General features: G+C 39.8%; 1 protein-coding gene across 1 annotated transcript in view; it reads left to right on the top strand.

The window, feature by feature from the left end:
• Nucleotides 1–25,956, top strand: part of LOC124119095 — a 113,338-nt gene that overhangs the window by 65,592 nt on the left and 21,790 nt on the right. The window contains exon 23 of the mRNA XM_046481504.2: nt 9,736–9,873. Within this exon, the coding sequence (XP_046337460.2) occupies nt 9,736–9,873 (138 nt within the window). The remainder of the gene's footprint in view (nt 1–9,735; nt 9,874–25,956) is intronic.

The following is a 25,956-nucleotide window of genomic DNA, read 5'->3' as shown; positions in this document are numbered from 1 at the left end:
CTATGCAATATGGAGGACGACAGCTTATATAAGTGTGTGTGGAGGTATTTGGCCTTCCTGTCTATGAAAAAGATGGCATACGCACGCAACACATGATACATATTTTGATACATATCGGATCATGAGCAAGGTATTGTTATACATATTGGATCGCACTTTTGGTGTATCGTCCCAGCCCTAGTTGCGATATGATTCTTAAATCATCAGATGACTCATCATGAACAGAAATAACTTTAGACACAACCAACATGTTTTTGTCATGCCACAATAATTCATTAGATTTTCATCCCTGCCTGTCTCACTATCAAACAATGGAGCAGAAGGTCGGTAGTTAGGTCCCTGGTTGAGCCATTCCAAAAGACATTAAAAGGTAGTACTTGTTGTTACCCAGGATCGGATTGTCAGGTTCCTGACTTTTTTGACACATGTCATCTTGTACCGTTTGTGTAGATCCATGTTCATGATGTTAATCAATTGACTTGTCTGGTCGATTATTTACAGACCGCCGTCATATAGCTGGAATATTGCTGGGTGTGGCGTTAAACAACAAACAAGTAAATGAAACAAACAAACAAACTTGTTGTTACCCTGCCTCCTGCTCGAATTAACGAGATAATTGTCTAATTTTACTCATGTTAAAATTATGGCTTGGTATCTCAGTGGGCTGGCGCTTTCAAACTGGCATTACTCCAGACTAGTACAAGCAGCCGCACATACACATGCATGCAATTTGCTGTATAAGTACAATAATCTTGTATGCGGTGTTAGACCCTATTTCCCATCACCTCACAATCAAACACCCCTACTTATATCATTTCATTTTCCATAAGTACCCACGGATTTCTTTTTCTTTGCTTGATGAAATACACCATATACAGAGTCAAACATCCATGCATATTGTGACAGGTATTGTTCAAAGATAATGAAATATAATGCCTCCAACCTCAAGTTTTGGAAAAAAAATGGATTAATATCTAATAATTATGTATTGTGGTCTAAACTTGAGTCAGTCATTCATTTGGCTTCAGACCTCTTGCTGTTCTTTCAAAAAATATTTTACTGCAATACCTTTTCCTATAATAATAGGGGCGGTCTGGTAGCCTAGTTAAAGCGTTCGCTCGTCACGCTGAAGACCCGGGTTCGATTCCCGACATGGGTACAATGTGTGAAGCCCATTTCTGGTGTCCCCCGCCGTAATATTGCTGGAATATTGCTAAAAGCGGCATAAAACCATACTCACTCACTCCCCCCATTTTCCTATAATAGAAAATTCTTTGAAACCTATTATTCCAAGAATCAGGAAGCATCACTATAGACCATGACAAGTGAAGGTGCAATATTAGAGGAGGATGCTGATAACGATTCTGCAAGACTAAAAGTAATTTCATCTTTAATGATTTATGGAGGTCAAGTTTACATCGTTTACCTATATTATCTAAAACGTAATCACCAGAGAATAATCTGTCCAAACCATCTCCAGAAACAGAGACCATTGGGTGTAAAAAGAACAATAGTGGTGAAAATTAGTCGTATGGACCACTGAAAATCAGTGATGACACCAGGACCCACTTGCACAAAGTGATCTTAGCGCTAAGATGATCGTAACTCCCATACTTTAACATAAGCTTTTAACAATCTTTGATCGCTTTGTGCAAGTCGGCCCAGGTGTTCATGAAAAGTGAAAGCATGTCCTAAATATCCATGCATTGACCTAACGATAGGGTGCTCTTAACGTTTAGTGATGCACAGATCCTTCTGTGAAATGTTACAGCTGGAATTGGTGGAAGATAATACTTTGACTTGGCGATAGGAGTAACTTCCACCACACAATATGATATTTAATGGAAGACACATCATTCAGACAGTGAAAATGATTTAGGCCAGACTACCTAATTTCTTGGTATACTGATTTTTGTTGGAAAAATTCATGTTGGTACTTCAAGTCCAAATTTGACACATCAGTGAAACAAATTATGTTTTTTTACTTATACTATATGTTCCCATGTTTTTTTAAGGTGAACAATTGACTTGCCTTTGCATGTGTTTATGACAGGTGCAGGATACGCTCTCCTTTTTGTGAACAATTGGTATCATCACAAGGGAAAGAAATAAAGTTATGAAACTGTTCAGATTTATCTAAATATGTTGCTATGAGACCCGTGTCAGTAATGCTGGTCTTGTCAGTCTTCAGTTTACTATTTTGTATTCACAATATTTTTTGGTCAGCACATGCGTTCCGATTTTATTTTTTTCATTTTCATTATACTATGGCTGTTGGAATCTTCAAACAAATTTTAAAAACCTGTCTCGCCTAAAAATGCATCAATGTTCAGAGAGTTTGGTCAACTTTGTGTATTACTGGTTTGCACTAGAATGTGCTACAGTGTCCTCTTTGGTGAACTTTCCTTTAGCTATTCTTATACAAACTTTAAAGGGCACGTTTTGGATAGACTTTCATAAGAATACAATTTTTCTATGAAGGACTTTATTTTAGTGGTGCATTAAACATGTATTTCTCAAGACCTGTTCTCTTGGCTGTCAAAATATATCATTTTTCCAGACATCTTACTTCCCTTACTGGACAAACTGAAGTCAACTGAAGACAAACTGTAGGAGGAGAGTACATAGCTTACAGTGTATCTCACTTGAATAGTGTGTTTATTCAGACAGTTCATTGCCCTGTTTACAGTGTGTTCTGTCTGAGAATGATGATAGCTGTGTTTCATACATGTCCATACATCAGTGTTACAGCATAGCCGTGTAGTATGCATTCCTTGTCTTGCTGTGCTCTTTGCAAAAGGTCTATATGAGATTGTGACATGGCATGATGCCCATTGTCTTGCATCTAATGTCTGTCAGTTAACTTGCGACGTCTGAACCAGCGGAAGGGATGAGCGTTTAACTTAAGGAGGATGTCTAGTCTGGCGTAAAACTTCGAAGTTTAGTGTCTAAAAAACAAAACAAAAAAACATTTGAAATAGTGAAAAGCCTTTTAGGATGTTCTTTTAGGAAACAGGGCTTAGGAAGTTGAAACATTGATGGGAAGGGATTCAGATTCGTTCATGCTGGTAAAAAAAGAATGTTTTTTTTCTTACAAATTGGTCAAAAAGCAACTTGTTACATTGATAACATTCCCCTAGCTCTCACAGCAAACAAATTGTTTTACACAGCCACTCTCTCCTAGCTGTCACAGGAAAAGAGACCATATTAAAAAGGCACTCTTTCCTAGTTCTCACATCAAGCAGACCATATTATACAGCCGCTCACTCTTAGTGCTCACATCAAACAGGCCATATCATACAGCCGGTCTCTCCTAGTGCTCACATCAAACAGACCATATTATACAGCCGCTCTCTCTTAGTGCTCACATCAAGCAGGCCATATCATACAGCCGGTCTCTCCTAGTGCTCACATCAAGCAGGCCATATTATACAGCCGCTCACACCTAGTTCTCACATCAAACAGACCATAATATACAGCCGCTCACTCCTAGTTCTCACATCAAACAGACCATATCATACAGCCGCTCACTCCTAGCTCTCACATCGAACAGGCCATATCATACAGCCGCTCACTCCTAGTTCTCACATCAAACAGACCATATATACAGCCGCTCACTCCTAGTTCTCACATCAAACAGACCATATATACAGCCGCTCACTCTTAGTTCTCACATCAAACAGGCCATATCATACAGCCGCTCTCTCCTAGCTCTCACATCAAACAGACCATATTATATAGCCACTCTCTCTTAGTGCTCACATCAAACAGGCCATATCATACAGCCGCTCACTCCTAGTTCTCACATCAAACAGACCATATATACAGCCGCTCACTCTTAGTTCTCACATCAAACAGGCCATATCATACAGCCGCTCTCTCCTAGCTCTCACATCAAACAGACCATATTATATAGCCGCTCTCTCCTAGCTCCTACATCAAACAGGCCATATCATATAGCCACTCACACCGAACAGACCATATCACACATCCACTCTCTCCTAGCTCTCACATCAAACAGACCATATTACACATCCACTCTCTCCTAGCTCTTACATAGAAACAGGCCATATTATACAGCCATTCTCTCCTCACTTGGTGGTTAAATATTTTACTTAATATACTGAACAGCATTGAAAACGCACCAGCAATAAATCTTGAAATATTACAAAAACAACTTGAGCAATGACCGATTTTGATTAGAACAGACATTGACGGATTATTAAGAAAGACGACAAAGGAAACAGTAATACCACACAGTAATTACATTTACGTCATCAGTGTAAGGAAGACACATAGGGTTAAAATGAAAAGTCAATATCTGGTATGTCCGCCATTGGCAGCAACACAGGCCATGCAACGTCTTCTCATTGATCGAATAAATCTGCGAATAGTGTTCTTGGGCATTCCACTCTTGACGTAGCGTATCTTCAAGTTCTCTCAGGTTCTGTACTGGTGGACAACGTGAGAGGCGTTGACCCAGGTAATCCCATAGATGTTCAATTGGCGATAGATCGGGTGACAGGGCTGGCCATGGAAGCAGAGGCACATTATTGTTCGCTAGGTACTGTGTTGAAACACGTGCTGTGTGCGCTCTTGCATTATCTTGCTTGTAGGTGTGCATATCCTGGTGCTGATGAAAGAATGGGATGATGTGATTTGCCAATATGTTATTCCTGTAGTAAAGGGCATTTACTCTTCAAGGACAAACATGGAGCTCTGTTCGATGGTTATGACTGATGCCGCCCCACACCATGACACTCCCTCTCCCCCATCGATCTGTCTGTACAACGCAGTCATTGTGGTAACATTCTCCACGTCGACGCCATCCTCGCAGTCGACCGTCAGCATTCCGTAAATGAAAACGGGACTCATCAGAGAACAGCACACCATGCCACTGCCGCAATCTCCAATGACGATGCCTTTTGGCCCAACGCAGACATTCATTTTGATGTCGATCAGTGAGTATGGGTCCAACGTATGGACGTCGAGCACATAGCCCTGCTGAGGGGAGACGTCAACGTACGGTGTCAGCACTGATCAACCCCGTTGGCCTTGTACGGTTGCTGCAGTCCTGGTAGCTGGAAGTGTACGATCACGAAGATGCCGACGAACAATATGGCGATCCTGACATGGTGTAGTTACACAACGTTGACCTGGAAGTGGTCCATCTCTGGTGGTTCTTTTCTGCTGGTATCTGCTCAGTAGCCTGAGGACTGTTTAATGATGGCATTGGAACCATTGTGCAACGACTCTACTTGACGTACCAACTTGAAGCATGCCCAAGGCACGTTCACATTCCTCTGCTGTTAATCTTGGCATTTCTTGCGTCAGTACCCTTTACATTTTCAGCAACAAGTGATGTGGCTATTAAAAGTCTGTCTTTTATAGCCCTATTCTGCATGCTTCCCGTGAAACAAAACACGTTTTCCATGATGTGCATGCAATTTGTTGCGTTTTGGCGATTTCGCTCACAAAAAAATTAGGAATGTGTTTTGACGAGTTGTTCTTCTTCATGCTTCGTCCAGAACGTCGTATATTACTCATTCACTTATATATTTTCATATGACTTAAGCCCGGATAAAAATACATCCATTTTCATGGTGGTGCGTTTTCAATGCTGTTCAGTATATATCAGTTTGAATGTGCCTGATGCATGAGCATGAGTGCCAATTTATTGTTTGAATGCCAGACCAATATCTTTTCTGGTTTAAAGGATGACCCTGCCCCAAATTCTACAACAGAACAAAAAACACAAAATAAGATGCTGTAATGTTTCAGTGATGCATTCAATCCACCCTGAATGTTTCAAAGTGATGCGTTCAATCCACCCTGAATGTTTCAGAGTGATGCATTCAATCCACCCTGAATGTTTCAGTGCTGCATTCAATCCACCCTGAATGTTTCAGTGCTGCATTCAATCCACCCTGAAAGTTTCAGACTGATGCATTCTATCCACCCTGAATGTTTCAGAGTGATGCATTCAATCCACCCTGAATGTTTCAGTGCTGCATTCAATCCACCCTGAATGTTTCGGATTGATGCGTTCTATCCACCCTGAATGTTTCAGAGTGATGCATTCAATCCACCCTGAATGTTTCAAAATCACGCATTCAAGACTCCCAGAATGTTTCAGAGTGAAGCATTCAATCCACCCTGAATGTTTCAGTGCTGCATTCAATCCACCCTGAATGTTTTAGACTGATGCGTTCAAGCCACCCTGAATATTTCAGAGTGATGCATTCAATCCACCCTGAATGTTTCAAAATCATGCATTCAAGACTCCCAGAATGTTTCAGAGTGATGTGTTCAAGCCACCCTGAATGTTTCAGAGTGATGCGTTCTATCCACCCTGAATGTTTCAGATTGATGCGTTCAAGCCACCCTGAATGTTTCAGAGTGATACGTTCAAGCCACCCAGCAAGTTTCAGTGAAGCATTCAATCCACCCTGAATGTTTCAGAGTCATGCTGAATGCATTCAGACACTCTGAATGTTTCGAAATCCTTTTATGTGAAAACATCATTCATCCCTTTAAATAAACTTATTTTTTTATGCGACTTATGTGATTTGCGGATGCTACTGTAGGGCAGGACAGGCTTACCCTGTGTGAACACCTGGTGTCATCACTGATTTTCAGTGTTTCATTCCTATACTTTTCACCACTATTTTGCCTTTTACCTTTTTGCCTGAAGCAATTTTAAAGCTCAATTTGGTTGCTTTGAAAACCATTGAACACTACTAATACTGCTGTAATCTAGTTAATAAAGAGTAATTGTTAAAGTCGCAGCATTCTTCAACAGTCGGCTAACTGAACTGTTTAGATGTTTAGGTCATTATTCAGGAATAGTAATTTGTTTATTTCATTACATAATGATCTGGAACTTGTTGCATTTTAAAAATATTTTTAGATTTTTTTTATCATGGTTTCAACATGACAAAGAACTAACAGCAGTAAGAGACAATTAATAAATCAGATAGCTCGTGTGACTTCTACAACCCTTTAATCTTTGCATGTGCCCGTTAATTCAACATCTCATGCCTCGTACTGTTTGTGTTCACCATTGGCTTGAATGACTGCAAGACACTTCTTGCCCATGGAACTAAGAAGGCCACAGATGACACCTAGTGGAATGGCAGACCATTCTGGTAGGGTTGGGACGAGTCCAAATTTACTACCCGGGTACCCACCACACTATTACCCGACCCTACCCGGACACCTGCTATATGTCTCAAGACTTGGGTGTAAAAAGTCCAATTGGGAATAGTTTGACCGTAGCCCTGGTAAAATGTATTTAGATACACGTATGAACAATCTGGTCATGCATACACTGAAGTTGACTGAAGTTTTATCTTTATTAAAACCTATAAAGGTCAGAAGGAATGGGTGCATAGTCAGAAAGAAATGCGAACAATACTGACTTGTAGTGTAACCAAAGAGTTTTAGATATATTTTGTCAATAAACAATATATCACGTGTGTAACCACGGGTCAGGGTAGTCCTGTGGGTACCCGGGTCCTACTCAGTACCCACCCGACCCAAGTACCCAAGTTACCCGTCCTAGCCCTACATTCTGGAGAGCTTGGCATAATTACTGCCCATTGGGTTGAGATCAGGTGACCTTGACCTCCTTGGCAGTATGTCTGTGTTCTGAGCTGTGTGGGGGTGAGCATTGTCATGCTGAACAAAGGCGCCTGGTGGTTGCAGAGTCAGGACAACGTTGGACGTTGGATCTCATCACCATGATGCACACCTGTTAAGTTGCCCTGGATATGAACAAGATCTTTTCTGCGCCCATACGAAATGGCTTCCCACATCATGACACTCCACCAAGTTGCACTGGAGCCCGTCAACAGTGTTGCAGTGTACCTTGCACTGGAGCCCATCAACAGTGTTGGAGTGTACGTTGCACTGGAGCCCGTCAACAGTGTTGCAGTGTATGTTGCACTGGAGCCCATCAACAGTGTTGCAGTGTATATTGCACTGGAGCCCCTCCACAGTGTTGCAGTGTATGTTGCACTGGAGCCCCTCCACAGTGTTGCAGTGTATGTTGCACTGGAGCCCATCAACAGTGTTGCAGTGTATATTGCACTGGAGCCCCTCCACAGTGTTGCAGTGTATGTTGCACTGGAGCCCCTCCACAGTGTTGCAGTGTACGTTGCACTGGAGCCCCTCCACAGTGTTGCAGTGTACGTTGCACTGGAGCCCCTCCACAGTGTTGCAGTGTACATTGCACTGGAGCCCCTCCACAGCGTTGCAGTGTATGTTGCACTGGAGCCCCTCCACAGTGTTGCAATGTACGTTGCACTGGAGCCCATCAACAGTGTTGCAGTGTACGTTGCACTGGAGCCCATCAACAGTGTTGCAGTGTACGTTGCACTGGAGCCCATCAACAGTGTTGCAGTGTACGTTGCACTGGAGCCCCTCCACAGTGTTGCAGTGTATGTTGCACTGGAGCCCCTCAACAGTGTTGCAGTGTATGTTGCACTGGAGCCCCTCAACAGTGTTGCAGTGTATGTTGCACTGGAGCCTGTCAACAGTGTTGCAGTGTACATTGCAATGATTGTCCTATTTCAAAGGTCAAGGCCTGGGATGTAGTGAGTCTAGACTGCTGTGGTGATCTCCCCCAGTTTGGTCGATCTGTAGTGGTGCCATGTTGCCAGTATCGTGTCCAAAGTCGGGAAATTATGCTCTGGGCAATGAAATGCTTTGCCATTGATGTATGTGATCCACCAGCTTCAAGTCTACCAATACCATTATTTTTCTCAATGCTATTGAGCCTTGACATGATGATTTTCAAACTTCACTTCGTTAACTGAATGATTTTTAATAAACTTGCCCAAGAAATCTGTGACAAAATCCATCATGTGATCATGCAAACTGCCTTTCCCAAGAACAGAAATCATGAAAATGTCAAATGTCATTGATATAAACTCTATCAAAGACAGTAAGACCTAAGCTTTCATTTTCTTAGAGTCACTATATTGTTGAAATAATGTCGATGCGATGTTAAATGTTCACTCACTCCTTTTCTTGGAAAGTATACACATGAAATCAATTCATTGTTTCCTTATAATTACATGCATTGTTTAGAATACACAGTATGAAAGTAAATGTGAAACAGGAATTGTAATTTATTCTATAAATTGAAAATACGCAAAAAGTCAGATAATGGGTGCAATGACATAATTGTGTGTTCAAACATACCGGATATTTGTGTTATCACATACTGCATAGTGACCATGACTTTTTACTTGACAGACACCTGGTGTCATCACTGTAACTCTACCCTGATGAAGATAGATTTTAGAATGTAGGTTCTCAAATTGGTGTGGGGGGCACGGGTGGCCCAGTCGTCTAACGCGCCTCGATTCGCTGTGCAGAGTTGCGTCCCTTGGGCACGCCAGAAAACTATGATTGTGGGTTCGAATCCTGGTTCACCCCGATTATATTTCTAGGTTTGTCAGCATCATACCCGTGCTCGTGGGTTTCACCGAAGTGGTTAATGTGTTAGACCTCCATCACTTCGGGCTTTCCTCCCACATTAAGCCGACACGCTGTGATATAACTGGAATACTGTTAAAAGTGGTGTTAAACCCAACTCACTCACTCACTCACTCACTCAAATTGGTGTGAACTCTGTCCTTGTTTGGTTTTGTCCTTCTAACAGAGTATGACTGCACTACGACACTGACATTTTTAAATGTACACTACATTCAGTGTTTCTCTTTTCAGATGGTCCTTTGGAATTGTATTGTTCGAGATTGTGACACTAGGTGGCACTCCATACCCTGGTGTAGCCAATCGAGAGCTTATATCAGAGCTGAGTGCTGGATACCGCATGGAGCGACCTGATAACTGTTCTACTGAAATGTGAGTGTTTACATTTGTAATCAACGGTTGATCATGTTTAAAAAGATAGAAATTTCCGCAAGGATGAACTGTTGATGATGGAGAATAATGATCAACTTCTTGCAAGCTGGTATAGTTCTCAGTTTGGTTTCGCCTCAATTATGTGTCTAGGTTTGTCAACACCATACCTGTCCTCGTGGGTTTCAGCCAAAGTAGTAACCATCTTTAGACCTACATTGCTTCAGGCTTTCCTCCCACATCAAGCGGACATGCCGTGATATAGCTGGAATACTGTTCAAAGCGACGCTAAACTAAACTCACTCACTCACTTAATTTGGCATTTCCAGTCTTATTGGGTAATAGTTTGTATTTTGTCCTCGTTCACGTTCAGATCAATATATTCATTTGTAAAGGTTAAAAGGTTCTTCTTTGATTTTGGGTCTATTTTGGCTCATGTGTCATTGAGCTGACTAAAAAAGTGTCAGCCATTTTCTTTGTTTTGATGAGTGAAGGAAAGTGGCTGTTATTTAGACGGCTTTGTTGGTTGGGGAATTATGGAGAAGATCTTTTTAGATCAGTCAGAGAGTGTGTTGGTTTAAGTGTTGTTTTGTACAGTATTTAAGTTTTTTCCTTGTGTGTCAGTTTAATGTGGGAGGAAATCCTGAAGTGACACAGTTCACTACTTTGGTGAAACCCAAAAGCATGGTTCCCACAGACCATATAACTAGGTTTAATGACTTCCGTGCTTAAGATAGTGACGTAACCAGCACATGCAAAGACTTCTCCGTTAATGTTGGATGAACTCTGTTTCACTTTGTAATCTTTTAAACACACACATGGCCCACGTATCACTTTTAAAGCCTTGTAGAAGTCACAGAAAGATTCCCTTAAAAACCTTGGATGTGGTCCTTAATGTATTTTTAAGGTGAATATAAATATATAAAAATGATGATGATGATGATGATGGTGATGACATTTGATGATAATGATGACAAAGACATTAATGATGATGATGATGATGATGATGCTGATATTGATGGTGATGATGGTGATGACATTGATGATGATGATGATGATGATATTGATGGTGATGACATTGATGATGATGATGATGATGATGATGATGATGATGATGATATTGATGATGATGATGTTGATGGTGATGATGATGGTGATGGTGATGACATTGATGATGATGGTGATGATGATGACATTGATGATGATGATAATGATGATGATGATGATGACATTAATGATGATGAAATTGATGTTGATGATGGTGATGATGACGTTGATGATGATGATGATGGTGATGATGATGGTGATGATGATGATGATGGTGATTGTGATGACATTGATGATGATGATGATGATGATGATGATGATGATGTGAACAAAGGGGCTACATTTTACTGGGCAGATTTGACTCCCTTAGTCATGCCAGGATCATCATGACTATGATCCTTTGTATGTCAGTACATTTGTTTATTTCTAAGCATCTACGACATCTCTTTGCAACATCGATGTTGGCCTTCCTCTCTTATTAAACTGACATGCCTTGATGTAACAGAAATACTGTTCAAAGTTAAATCGCACTCACTCAAACACTGAAAGAATAATCCTTGGTATTTAGATTTGCGCTTTTCAAGTAACACAGATTTTTAGGTGCCACTCACTTGTGAACATTAGACATTACCTGAAATGAAAGCCATGAATTATAGTCAATCTTGCCCTGCTGTTTTGTAAATCCTTTCATTTGACCACCCTGCTATTATGATAATTTCTGTGACACTTAAATCAAAGCTTGGCATGGATCTGTGACTGTGAAGTTTTTGAAACGTCAAGCCGTAAACACAGTATGACTGTTTTTTTATGAAAAGGGAAATAAAAAGTGATGGTGGTTTTTTGAAACTAAACATTTTCATAAAGCATATATTTGTATGAATGTGTCAGGGCCACATCCCTCCAGGCTGGTTGAATGGATTCATTTCCTTTCATCAAACAATAGTTCGCTTCAACTCAATATGAATATCAACAAGCGGTGGAAACACCACACTGAGAATGTCGTCTACCATATTCAGTATAGTTACTGCCAGGCCATGTCGGCAGTAATTGCAGTAATGGGACAGGGCCCTGTTCCTCAAAGCGATCTTAGCACTGTGATTGTTGTACAGTTGTTAAAGTATGGGAGTTACGATCGTCTTAGCGCTAAGATCACATTTTGGAATAGGGACCAGGGGCCCGTTCCTCAAAGCGATCTTAGCACTGCAATGATCGTAAGCCTATGTTAAAGTATGGGACTTACGATCGTTTTAGCGCTAAGATCACTTTTTGGAATAGGGACCAGGGTGCCGTTTTACAAAACAACCTTAGCGCTAAGACTGTCGTAAGTCTATGTTAAGGTATGGGAGGGACAATCACCTTAGTGCTAAGATATCTTTGTACAACGGCACCCTGGACTCACTTGCATAAAGCGATCTTAGGGCTACAACTATTGTAAGCCTATGTTAAAGTATTGGAGTTACGATTGTCTTAGCGCTAAGATCACTTTTTGGAATAGGGACCAGGGGGCCGTTGTACAAAACAACCTTAGCGCTAAGACTGTCGTAAGTCTATGTTAAGGTATGGGAGTGACGATCACCTTAGTGCTAAGATATCTTTGTACAACGGCACCCTTGACCCACTTGCATAAAGCGATCTTAGCGCTACAACTATTGTAAGCCTATGTTAAAGTATGGGAGTTACGATCATCTTAGCGCTAAGATCACTTTTTGGAATAGGGACCTCGGGCCTGTTCCACAAAGCAATTGTAGCGCTAAGATGATTGTAACTCCCATACTTTATCATAGGCTTACGACAGTCGTAGCGCTATGACCGCTTTATGGAATGGGGCCCAGGACCCACTTGCATAAAGTGATCTTAGTGCTACATCTATTGTAAAGCCTATGTTAAAGTATTGGAGATACGATTGTCTTAGCGCTACAACTATTGTAAGCCTATGTTAAAGTATGGGAGTAACGATCGTCTTAGCTCTAAGAGCACTTTTTGGAATAGGGACCAGGACCCACTTGCATAAAGTGATCTTAGCGCTACAACTATTGTAAGCCTATGTTAAAGTATGGGAGTTACGATCATCTTAGCGCTAAGATCACTTTTTGGAATAGGGACCTGGTGTATTATTGCACGGGTGGGGAGGCACTGATGTTTTTAATCTTTGCGAATTATATTGCAATCGCCCCTTTGTATATCATGTTTGGGTACATCCCGATGTTTCATTTTGAGACTACATCCTCATCCCCCATTACTTCCCCTTCTGTATCTACAGTGTTATGGACACTCGTGTCAACTTTATACAGTTTTGCAGTTAGTAAGTAGTTTGTAGAGTGAAGGGCTTATGGTGTTGTCTGCAGATGGATAGCTAGATGTAAATAATTTTAATGAATAGAACTTTTAAAAAAAGAAAATACAACAAGTCCAACTTGTGTGTAACTAGAAGAAAATAACGTTCTTGTTTGGGCTAATACCGGTACAATAAGAATGTGGAACTATCATGTATTATGGATGCAATCTACTGTTTATGTTTGTTGTCATTCAAAAAACATTGCATGTGTTGTCAACTGATAGATATTTTATGCCTTAACCCAGACCCAAGGCTTGAAAATTAAACAGTCAGTTCTTTATGATGGTTGGAAAATTGTTATCAAATGTTCTACATGCTGGGCTACAGTAGTGAAATTTTAGGCTAAAGCAGTGAAATAATAGGCTAAAGTAGTGAAATTGTAGGCTTAAGTAGTGAAATAATAGGCTAAACAGTGAAATTATATAGGCTAAAGTATTGAAATAAAAGGCTAAAGCAGAGAAACTATGGGCTAAAGTAGTAAAATAATAGGCTAAAGTAGTGAAATAATAGGCTAAAGCAGTGAAATAATAGGCTAAAGCAGTGAAATAATAGGCTAAACAGTGAAATTATATAGGCTAAAGTATTGAAATAATAGGCTAAAGTATTGAAATAATAGGCTAAAGTATTGAAATAATAGGCTAAAACAGTGAAATAATGGGCTACAGTAGTGAAATAATAGGCTAAACAGTGAAATTATATAGGCTAAAGTATTGAAATAAAAGGCTAAAGCAGTGAAATTATAGGCTAAAGTAGTAAAATAATAGGCTAAAGTAGTGAAATAATAGGCTAAAGCAGTGAAATTAAAGCCTAAAGTAGGGGAATAATAGGCTAAAGCAGTGAAATTACAGGCTGAAGGAGATATTTTGTCCAAAACTTTTACAATTGTAGTTTGCATTTCAATATGCAAATAAATATACCTATTCAATATACAGGGAATTCGGATGACAACAAGGTTTCTTGTACTTGATGTGGTAGGAGACGAAAGTGTGGATCAGCAGGTCAAAATGGCAGTATGAGTTCAGATTGTGCTTAGAAAGGTATCCCTTCACAACACAATGGTATGCATCAGCATTCCATTAACTGAGCACTGTAGACTAACATATAGCCTATGTAATAAAGTAATGTGTAAAGTTTAATGAAACAATACTTATTATGAGTTTTCATTCAGTTATTCTGAAGCGGATTTAAGAATGGGATGCTAGAGCAGAGGGGATGAGAATAGGATGCTAGAGCAGAGGGGATGAGAATGGGATGCTAGGGCAGAGGGGATGAGAATGGGATGCTAGGGCAGAGGGGATGAGAATGGGATGCTAGGGCAGAGGGGATGAGAATGGGATGCTAGGGCAGAGGGGATGAGAATGGGATGCTAGGGCAGAGGGGATGAGAATGGGATGCTAGGGCAGAGGGGATGAGAATGGGATGCTAGAGCAGAGGGGATGAGAATGGGATGCTAGGGCAGAGGGGATGAGAGTGGGATGCTAGAGCAGGGGGGATGAGAATGGGATGCTCGAGCAGAGGGGATGAGAGTGGGATGCTAGAGCTAAGGGGATGAGAATGGGATGCTAGAGCAGAGGGGATGAAAATGGGATGCTAGAGCAGGGGGGATGAAAATGGGATGCTCGGGCAGAGGGGATGAGAATGGGATGCTTGGATGCTTGTTCTGTCCATAAATTGGTAAGATTACTGACTTCTGTTAGGACTGGTGAGGCTAGGTATAATTCATCGATAGCTGTTCTATGGAACTGTGACAGCCTTAGAAATTAATTTTTATTAAAGACTAGTCCAGAGGACTAGTGTAATCTATATTTCACAAACCCTCAGAGTTTGTAGCTAGTCCTGCTTGAATGAGACAAAAATGTTTACAATGTTTACATTTTCTGTCAGCTTTATTTAGTTCCAGTTTGTAGCAAACCTGTAGCATTGAGAATTATTTCCCACAAACAGCACTCATCAATGAGAACTACCATCACAGGATTTTCACTTGTCCCCAGCACAATTGAGTAGTCACAGGCTAGCAGACTAGTGTGAATTTTGAAGGATAGCATAAACCATATTGTGCTTCTGCTGAACAATAAATACATGAACTACGGTACATTTTCCCAAGGTCAGGAATAGTGGGAGGCAAGCCACCCAAGATAGGAGTCAGAACATAGACTACCCTGCTGGCTTCAGGGGGAGACTGAAATTGTTATAGGTGTATGCACATCTCATGTTGGTAGGGGTAGAGCCGGGCGCCTCCATTACACTGCGTCTATTCTGTGCCCCTGCTGAGCGCCATTGAAAACACAGATGTTCATTGTATTGTATCATATGTGACATCTAATACAGAGCTGACCCTTCTCATAACGAGGGGGGCATAGATGGGCTTTGTAGAATGTACTTAAGTGGGTTTTAAGTTTGTCAGCCTTTGAAAAGATAATTGTTCAGTTAGCTGACAATGCTGAAATATTTGTTATGCCTTGAATAAGACAGAGAGATTTGTGTTGAGATACTTATTTTGGGTGAATTGCAGCAGTTATTAAGTTATATGAAGCTTATAGGAACATTTATGATCAGTTCACTGATAATGGACGATTTGAGATGTTAATTTCACTTCTTATATTAGGTAACCTGAAACAATTTGTAGTGTATAGAATTGTATTTTTTAGCAACATTTTGTTTACAGCAGAGCATGAGGGAAAGCTCTGATGTGCAGAAGTAATATGGTTGGATTCTTGTAATCAGAATTTTTTATTATCATTGCTGTTGTTGTTGTTGTTGACCAAGTGATGATGATGATGATGATGATGATGTACAGATTAAAATAAAAATGCAGCAGAGAGGGTTTGTGTCATCCCGGCACAGTCATCTCAGGGCCCTTGCCCCATCTACAGGCAGCCCAGACAGCGAATGGGACTTCTCCCAGGAAGCGCTGCCTTATAAGTTGAACCCGCCCAGAACGTTTCGGAGAATGTAAAGACTCCCCAACACTGCAGCTTTCTGCATTACCCAGATTGTCAGAAGGGCTGTATTCCTGGTAGCAAACCCGGGTACCCAATGTCAGTCAACAGATTAGGAGGTACAACGTACCAAACCTAAGACAGCGAGAAAATTGGGGAGTCGGACAACTTCGTGCTTGGGATGCAAGCGTGACATTTTGAAAGCAAGGTCTGCATGTTTTTCCTGAATGTTGTAAATTACATTAGTGTCAAAAGGGACAAAAAATTCAATAATATAAATGATTTCATTGGATTTATCAAAAAGGACAAGATCAGATTTGTTGGCCTGGATACTGAGGCTGTATATGGGCCTATTACAAAGCGTTTTTATTTATCATTTTCCATGATGCCCTCTACATATTCTGGGTCCTACCATGAAGTTACCTCTGTGTCAAAACCACAGGCATGGCGAAGACGGTAATAAAATGATTTGCTTAAGATACTGTGTTTGTGACAAAACTGGGCATGCACAGAAATGTGATAGAATTTTTGTGTCCAGAATAAATGTTTTTTTCATGAACAGGAAAACTTATTATTTTGTCTTTTCCATCTGTGCATCTGGCATATAATAGCATTCTTGTTACCATAATTATTTTTTCGTGAACAGAAAATGAATTATTTTGTCATTCCAAAATGAGTGTCTGAAAAAGTCATTTTTCCTTCTTTTAAATTTCTTTTTTTCGTATACGGGTAAAATCTTTTCATTTTGTCATTCCCACCTGTGCATCTGAAATACAGTTGCACACTGGGTACCTGATGGATTTTCTTCATAAACAAGTAAAACTTAATATGTTTCTATTGATATTATATGCAAGAGAGAAAGAAGTGTTAAAGGTTAAAGTGTGAACAACACGGTGTATCATTTATTCTCCAACGTCACACAGAACTGGCTGCCCAGTGTACAAGCCAATATCTTTTGAACATCATTATAAACATAAATGATCAATTTTAAATATTGATTGGCATTGTTGATACCTTGTGTTTATATAGTATTTTAGTATTCCTCATCACATTGGACAGTTCCCTTTTTCTACATTAAAACAAAAAATTTAAAAATTGACTTCTACATTTTTTGTGTTTATAGAAGTATTATTGTAAAAAGTGGTGCTCACGCTTTGCGTAAGTCTGCATTTATGAAGGTTCAAAAGTAAAAATCGGTGCACAAATTATGTAAATCCGTGTCAATTATAATAACTACACAGACTGCTTATTTAATCATGAAAATAAAAACACTGTAGACAACAATACACAATCAGGGACTGTGTTCAGTGCAGTAATGCAGCAGAAGTCCCTCCCATTCTGTCACAGCATTTCAGGAAACAGTAGACTGTCAGTTGCCTGGCTTTTTGATTTTCGGTTTATGGAAACGTAAAAGGAAAAATAATTGCTTGGTTAGCCAATGAAATTCCACGGAATCACTTGCAATTTATTAATAGAAGACAAATGTAAAATAATGTCTTTTCAGTCTGCATGTTTAAACTTTTGTAGTTGTACAATTGAGGTATTATGATTGTGCATGTAATGTATTATGGTTAGGAGACATTTGAATAAATTTGAATATAATCACGAAAGCTTAGATTTCATTCGTTGAATACTGTTGCTCAATTAACCACAACATCACTAGTATGTAACAATCTGTTTATCAGCAGGATTATAATATTCAACTATCGTCACATGAAAATATTGGTTGTTCTTTAACTTCTTTTGAGTAGTATACATATATAATTTCAAATGTTACATAGGGACGATGATTTCAAGTCCTTGTAGCACAATGGTTAATGCTCCAGATTGCCAATGGTTTGGTGGTGCAGGTTCTAACCCTGTCATGGTCATGCCAGGAAAAAATACACTAATGTCATCCATAAGCTAGTGTTTTCTATTTGTGTGTGTACACAGGTAAACCCAGACATAAATATATACATACTTGACTGACGGGTGAAATATAGGTTTATTCTGTTACATCTGTAGCCAGGTAAGGTAGATTTTGTACGCACACTTTCAGGTGATATATTCGTTGTTTCTATCAACATCTTAACCCTGCGTAGTTACACTTGTTGTTTATGTTCCCTCTCACCTGTGTTGTGATAATGTTTGGCTACATACATCCCTCGCATGTAGATGTATTTCATCTGCTTAACTGTAACCAGGTAATGTACCTGTTGTAGTCGTACACCTGCCTAGCCCCGCTCGTCACCTCACCTGTTCAGCTGCACGTTGTACAAATACATCATCTAACCGTGGCCAGATTAGTTGCACACAGGTATACATTATCTATAACATTCCAACCTCGCTCCTCCCCGTGCAGGTGCTCAACAGCACAAAAAAGCTCTCTATTTACGGAGGTCAAAGGTTACATACCATGTGAAGTCATTGTCATTGTCCGAACGTAAAGCTTGCTTTGTCAACAGTGACAACAAGTTGGAGGAATACAGCACATCTGCAAACATTGTGTTTGCGTGTCTACATGTTTAACTCGCGTTGTATATACAGAAGAGTGAGGATACTGTAAGGTACATGCTGTCTTCCGAAGACGAGGATTTCAATAAGGGTGGATCATGTCCTCTTTCATCCATGGTTGCGGGGACACATTTTGTTGCGATCGGTTTTGATTAAAATTGTGTTTTAAAGCTTTGGGAAGAGGGAGACTTTCTCTTCGACTTGATTATTAAAGAGTGATGAGACAATTTTTGTGATTTGAAATTTAATCTTTAGAGTATCAGATGTTATGTACTGGCACTTGGGTCAATGGACACACTTTTGTAGATGGATGTGTTACATTGCTTACACAAATGAACTCTCTTTTGCATTCTTGACATGTATTTGTAAAATTAGTGCAATTATATGCCAAATGTTTTTGAAATATTAGTAAAAATTAGTTTCACACGTAACTTAAGGGTAAAAAGGCCTAGAAATGCCTGGAAATATCATCCGTAATATTGAATTTGTTTCCTCTTTCATTCGCACGGAGAGTTCAGAAAACATATTTTTTATTTTGAAATACACATTAAAATAAGCAAAAATGATATATTTACCTTCTTTCCAATCTTTCAGATCAAACATTCAACAACAAAGTATCTCTTGCTTTGGTACCTTAATCACCCTCTTTCTGACTCGGTTCTTCTTTTTATTTGATTGCATGTACAAAGGGTATATCTGATGTGCTCAGAACAAACTTTGAACAGCTGATCATCTTTCTGGCCCTTTTGCCCCTTCTTGAAGCCAAATACCTTCTCTTTACTGTTTTGAACTGCATGGATGGCAAGAGACAAGAAGAGCATGCACATTAGTGTGGGATAGTCATTGAGGAATGAGCAATTATGATTTGAGGAGCTCAATTTGAGTTATCATTACCATCAGAAGCTGTCACCAGAGAAGGTCACCAGCAGAGGTCGCTGTGTTATCCAACATTATCAGACGTTATCTGGTGGCCAATCAGACATTCCCATAACATCAGGTCAGATGGTTGTGGTTGTGGATGAATGCTAACATTTGAACAGAGCGGAGGGCACTCTTGTCAAGGGAGATGCACTCGTTGTTTTCGTAAGAAGCTTTTTATCCCTTGATATCTTGAGATGCTTGAGATTCCACGTTTACATAATGTTATGATGTACTCTCCGGACTCGGCTTCATCTGTCCCGCATCAACAAACAGGGTTTAAACTTGAACTTTGGGATGAGTTTCTTCTGGAAATTATCTCAAAGGTATTGATCTATAACCAGATTAGGAACAAAGTCTAATTATAGCTACATACACAAATAGTAATGAGTGATGTTATATATATATTTCACTTCTACCCAGTGCACGAGAACTTCTGGACTTTTGGCACACAAATCTATCCCTGATAACTCTTCTGCCAGTTACCTTCTTGTGCACATTTTCCACTGAATAATTGTCCATGGTCTTATTGCAGTCCTCCAGTTGCCAACCCTGTACAACTTCTCGACTTTTCTCACATCAATATTGGCATTCTCACTACTTGCTTCACCCTCAACCAGTGTTGTCACATTATCCAACCCCATGCCTGGCTGCACCCCCTCCTGCTATGACTCTTCCACACCTGCCCCACCACGACATCCTCCACAACTTCCTTCATCGTCCCCAATCCTGCCACCCTCCATACCTAGCTGCACCCCCTCCTGCCATGACTCTTCCACACCTGCCCCACCATGACATCCTCCACAACTTCCTTCATTGTCCCCAATCCTGCCACCCTCCATACCTGGCTGCACCCCCTCCTGCCATGACTCTTCCACACCTGCCCCACCATGACATCCTCCACAACTGCCTTCATCGTCCCCAATCCTGCCACCCTCCATACCTGGCTGCACCCCCTCCTGCCATGACTCTGCCACACCTGCCCCACCATGACATCCTCCACAACTGCCTTCATCGTCCCCAATCCTGCCACCCTCCATACCTGGCTGCACCCCCTCCTGCCATGACTCTTCCACACCTGCCCCACCATGACATCCTCCACAACTTCCTTCATCGTCCCCAATCCTGCCACCCTCCATAACCTGCTAAGCCAAGTTGACCAGTTACTTCTCACCCCACCTAGTCCACACCACAAAAATACTTATATCACCTGTAAGATGCCAATGGTTTTGATCAATTTTCTTGACAACTAGTCACAGATGAAATGAAAAATGCATGTTCTGAAATAAAATTATAGGTCAGCCGAGTTACACAAACACTGTTAGGTTTGGGCCTTATGCCACTTGAGCTTGCTGCTGCATTCTGAATTTGTCCACAGCATGTTTCTAATCATGTTCTAACAGCATTGCTGTCACACCTGTGCGGCATTGCAGGCCATCAGACCTAATCCAACGGAACACTACACACAGGTAAGCTCCCACAGGTGATCAATCCTACCAGTGTTGATTTATTGATTCAAAACGAAAACAATACCTCCAAGAAATCTGAATTTCCATGCAAAAAAATCAAAAGTAATTAATATTTGATTGATTTTCCCTGAAATATTTAGTTTGTGGGCAAGTTTAGTAGTCCAATTACAAATTAAAGAGACTATTCAGTCAATATTTCCTGGTCGACTTCCCAAGCATGGAAGTGGGGCTATCACACACACAGTCCTACTGTATAATTAAAACCTCTCATCAAACAATGCCCCAAGAAACAGTTCCCTTTGCAGACAGGTTTTCGTATTATTAGAATTATTACTGATGTTATTAGCTGTTTTGTTTACAATAACATCATTAGCGTAGGCGGTTTCAATTATCAAAAGCAGTTTGTCTACTTGTTTTGCTCTTTTCCATTTTTATTGTTTTTTTATGCTGTTTTAACAAGTGGTGAATCATTCATTTCAAGAGAACTTGATAGAATTTGCTGGGCAATTAGTATGATACACTAGATGAAACTCTAGGCATGTTGAAACAGATTTATTATATTCTACAAATTATGAATGGGTTTATTACCCTATACTTTAGATATGAACGTTTTAGATTGTAGACAGATATATAATATCTGTAAAGTGTTAGATGTTATCGTCAAAGGTGCCTATATACGTATCATGTGTTATGTGCTTTTAAAGAGTTTTGCCACATTAGATCGGATTGTTTGGTACTATTTCTCTTGGTTAAATAGGAACATCCGTGATAGGGGCCTTATCTGACTGAATCAGTTGGAAAATGAAGATATTATTTCTATCTTAACAGGCACATTTGTAAAGTAAGATATTATGTATATCTAAATTGGTGCTTTTGTATATTGAATAATTTCCGGAATGGACATTCTAGAAGATAAGTGATGCTACTTTGTTTGTATAGGTTCATGTAGATATTGCTTTGCTCATTTATATAGATATAATCTGTGTTTGAATGAATATAGCTTTAATGGTTCCAGGGGTGAGAGAAAAGGATTCAAATAATGAAGTTTCCAGGTGGAATTATTTCAGAAAGCTTGCTTAATCTTTACTATACCTTATCCAAGGGAGTGAGTTAATGAGTTTAGTATAACGCTGCATTTTACAGTATTTCAGTTATATCAGCTTTATGTAGGAGGAAAGCCTGAAGTGATGCAGGTCAAATTGCCACTTAGGAAATCTGTGCACGGGGAGGAAAGCCTGAAGCGATGCTGGTCAATTTGCCACTTAGGAAATCTGTGCATGGGGAGGAAAGCCTGAAGTGATGCAGGTCAATTTGCCACCTCGGAAATCTGTGCACCGGGAGGAAAGCCTGAAGTGATGTGGGTCTGAGACGTTTACCACTTCGGTGAAACCCATGAGCATGGGTATGGTGCTGACAAACCTAGAAACATAATCAGGTGAACAGGGATTCGAACCCACAGTCATAGATTTCTAGCATGTCCAAGGGAGGCAACTTTGCACAGAGAATTGTGGCGCTTTTGATGACTGGGCCACTGTGCCTCCTCCTTATCTGAATGTTTCTGTCAGCTTTATAGCATGTTGAGTCTGTCCCCTCTGTTTCTTGTAGATGTTTACACACTCGACACGAAGCCAAGACTTTTAATGCTGATATTATGCATTGGTGATCACTGCAAGGAAATCCCTTAAAATGCTCACAATATCATATAAGATTTTAAAATAAGATATGGCAGCCATATTGAAAATGTCCTTTTGTCTCTATTCTGCAATTTCTAATTCGTATAATTTCTTCATTAGTGCATCTTTGACAAAAATCAAATTTGCTATCCTCTACGTATAAGAATCTGCAAGTTTTGAATCTGTTTTTCATGCTGGATTATAGTATGCTTTTAATCTTCACATATGCTCATAAATCTGATGATGTTAAATTTTCATAATCTCCTCTGAAACCACTGGTTTTAGGATGCTGATATTGTAGTTTAGCATATAATGAATAGTTTTATCAACGCGATAAACCAATCCGATAAATTTGTTATCATGATCCGATAAATATGTAAATGAGGTCACCTAGCAGGAACTACTTTTAAGCCCCATAGATAAATACACTGTTTGCTTGATCAATAAATTATGGGCAAACGCTCCAAAAAGGTTTAGATATTTTTTGTTTGTTTGTTTATTGTTTAACGCCGCACTCAGCAATATTCAAGCAATATGACGTCGGTCTGTAAATAATTGAATCTGGACAGACAATTGAGTGATTGACATCATCAGCTTTTATCTACGCAATTGGGATACGATGACATGCATCAACCAAGTCAGTGAGCCTGACCACCTGGTCCCGTTAGTCGCCTTTTATGGCAAGCATTGGTTGCTGAAGACATATTCTATCCCAGATCGTCGAGGGTGTTTAGATAGGGGTTTCTTGATGTGTGGGTGTTTCTATAGACAAACATGTTTGCAATTTAATTGGCACTATATGATATTAGGGGCAGTTCACTCAAACATTATATTCATACGCCATTTCTTAAGTTACTTCATTAGGTGAAAATGCCTTTTAAACATCGATTATGTTAAAAATAACATCATTAACCTCATGTGTTTCCAAATTGTCAATATCATGAATATATTAGGAATATGAAACATGTGTTCTGTTCGCCAAAGACTTGCATAATGCAATGTTTATTCCTAATGTATGATATTGACAACATGGAAACACACTCAGCTAATAATCTCTTTATAATTGAAACTATAGTATCCTTAGAACATGTCAACACACTCAAATGCAACTTTTGATATATGGTTTGATATATGGTAATGATATATTATAAGTTGTAGCAGTATCACTCAGGGTACATGTAGTGTTTATTCACCAACATGTTTTAATTTGCCTTTGTAAAAGAATAAATACAAATTCAAAATTGATAGGAAACAGTTGTTTGATTGAGCGGAGGTTAACTTGTACAATATCATGTGACTTTCACTTGGAAAAAGCATGTCCCTTTTTGCATCGAAGCAGGTTGAGAGGGATATATTCTGCTCAGAAATCCACGTGCAGTCTGTTTTCTTCGTGGTGGGGTATGAAGGATTTATTCTCCCATTCAGAAATATTTCCCTCCAAGGTGGGTTACATCGTATGTTATCAAGATCATGTGAACCCATCATTCTGACATGGAGGTATAAAAAGAAATGTTAATCTGCACTCAAACTATGGGACCCGTGAAGAGCCGAGGTAGAATAGGTCTTCAGCAACCCATGCTTGCCATAAAGGGCGACTATGCTTGTCGTAGGCAACTAACGGGATCGGATGGTCAGGTTGACTTGGTTGATGCATGTCATCGATCCCAAATGCGTGGACCGATGCTCATGATATCAATCACAAGACAAAAAAACAATCAAAAACACAAACTATGAATAAGAACACTTTTAATTTTACAGCAAAGTGTTTATCTTTGGAGTATTGCATTATTCTAACAGCAGAAGTAATTTCTGAAAAAGCTGTATTTCAATCAACTTTTTACTGTTAACACTGTCTTGTGGTCATGCCTAACAAACTATTTTTTGGAAATTTTGTTTGATCTATCAACATGTGTATCATTTAGCAAGTTGACCTTTCTGGGTTTTTTAAATCATGCATGAAATAATTACAGAGTGTGACATCACAAGTTCATGTATGATTCAAGCTCAAATAAAAAAGACCACCTCCATGGTCTTGTGGAAGAGCATTCGCCTGGAGAACGGAATTTCCGTGGTTCGATTCCCAGCCGTGTCATACCAAAAGACGTTTAAAGATGGTACTTGTTGTTACCCTGTCTGGGGCTAGGCATCAAGGGGGCATTAAACAAGCACTGGTCTGCTCGGAGTCAGTATATATTCATGTTTAACTGCAGCATGGTATCTCAGTAGGCAAGCACTATAAATCAGCATCAGTCCAGACTAGTACAAGCAGCCACACACACACAAGCACACACACACACACACATGCATGCATGTCGCTAAAAAAGTGCAATAATCTTGGACACGTACGACATTAAACCCCATTTCACCTCACCTCAAATCAAAACAATAGAGCTCTGCACAGCGAAGCTGACAACCCAAGCACTGCACAGAGTAACTGGCTTCAGTCATGTTTTCATTATAAGAAAATTGAAAAGAAAGCTTTTGAGTTTTTCCTACGGATGAGTTACAAAATACTAATTAACATGAAAAAGTAAGAGTTTGTTGCCTGACGCCTCACAGCAATACACCAGCACGTGGCAGCACGTAACCTACCAGAGAATCAAGAGTTTGATTTCCATTTAACTCTGCAAGTTGGATGGTTATTCTACGTCAATTTAATTATGGTATAATTGCTTTAATAATTTCTTTTCCTGAGTACGTCATTGGCAAGTAGCCATTATGTTGTTTGATGAATGTCGCTACAGTTAATGTATCCCACAGAAACACTCACTCACTGTTATCATCAAGATGATAATGAGAAAAGAACGATTGAACAGCAATGAATGGCTTTTGAAGAAGATCTTGATTACTATTATTAGTAATAGTAGTAAAGACAGTAATAATAGTAGCAGTTGAATGTATTTGAACTGAGAAGAGCTTGATTATTTTTTTAATGAAGTTAACTGTATGAACATGACACCCACCTTCTGTTCTACACATGGAGAACCAACACAACCTGCCACTGTCTGAACATGACACCCACCTTCTGTCCTACACAACCTGCCACTGTCTGAACATGACACCCACCTTCTGTCCTACACAACCTGCCACTGTCTGAACATGACATCCACCTTCTGTCCAACATAACATGCCACTGTCTGAACATGACACCCACCTTCTGTCCTACACAACCTGCCACTGTCTGAACATGACATCCACCTTCTGTCCAA

This window comes from Haliotis rufescens, unplaced genomic scaffold (genome assembly GCF_023055435.1).
Source record: "Haliotis rufescens isolate VD_foot unplaced genomic scaffold, xgHalRufe1.0.p SCAF_3, whole genome shotgun sequence".
Lineage (NCBI taxonomy): Eukaryota > Metazoa > Mollusca > Gastropoda > Lepetellida > Haliotidae > Haliotis > Haliotis rufescens.
The sequence above is the reverse complement of the archived record's forward strand: the minus strand, read 5'-3'. Positions and strand labels throughout refer to the sequence as shown.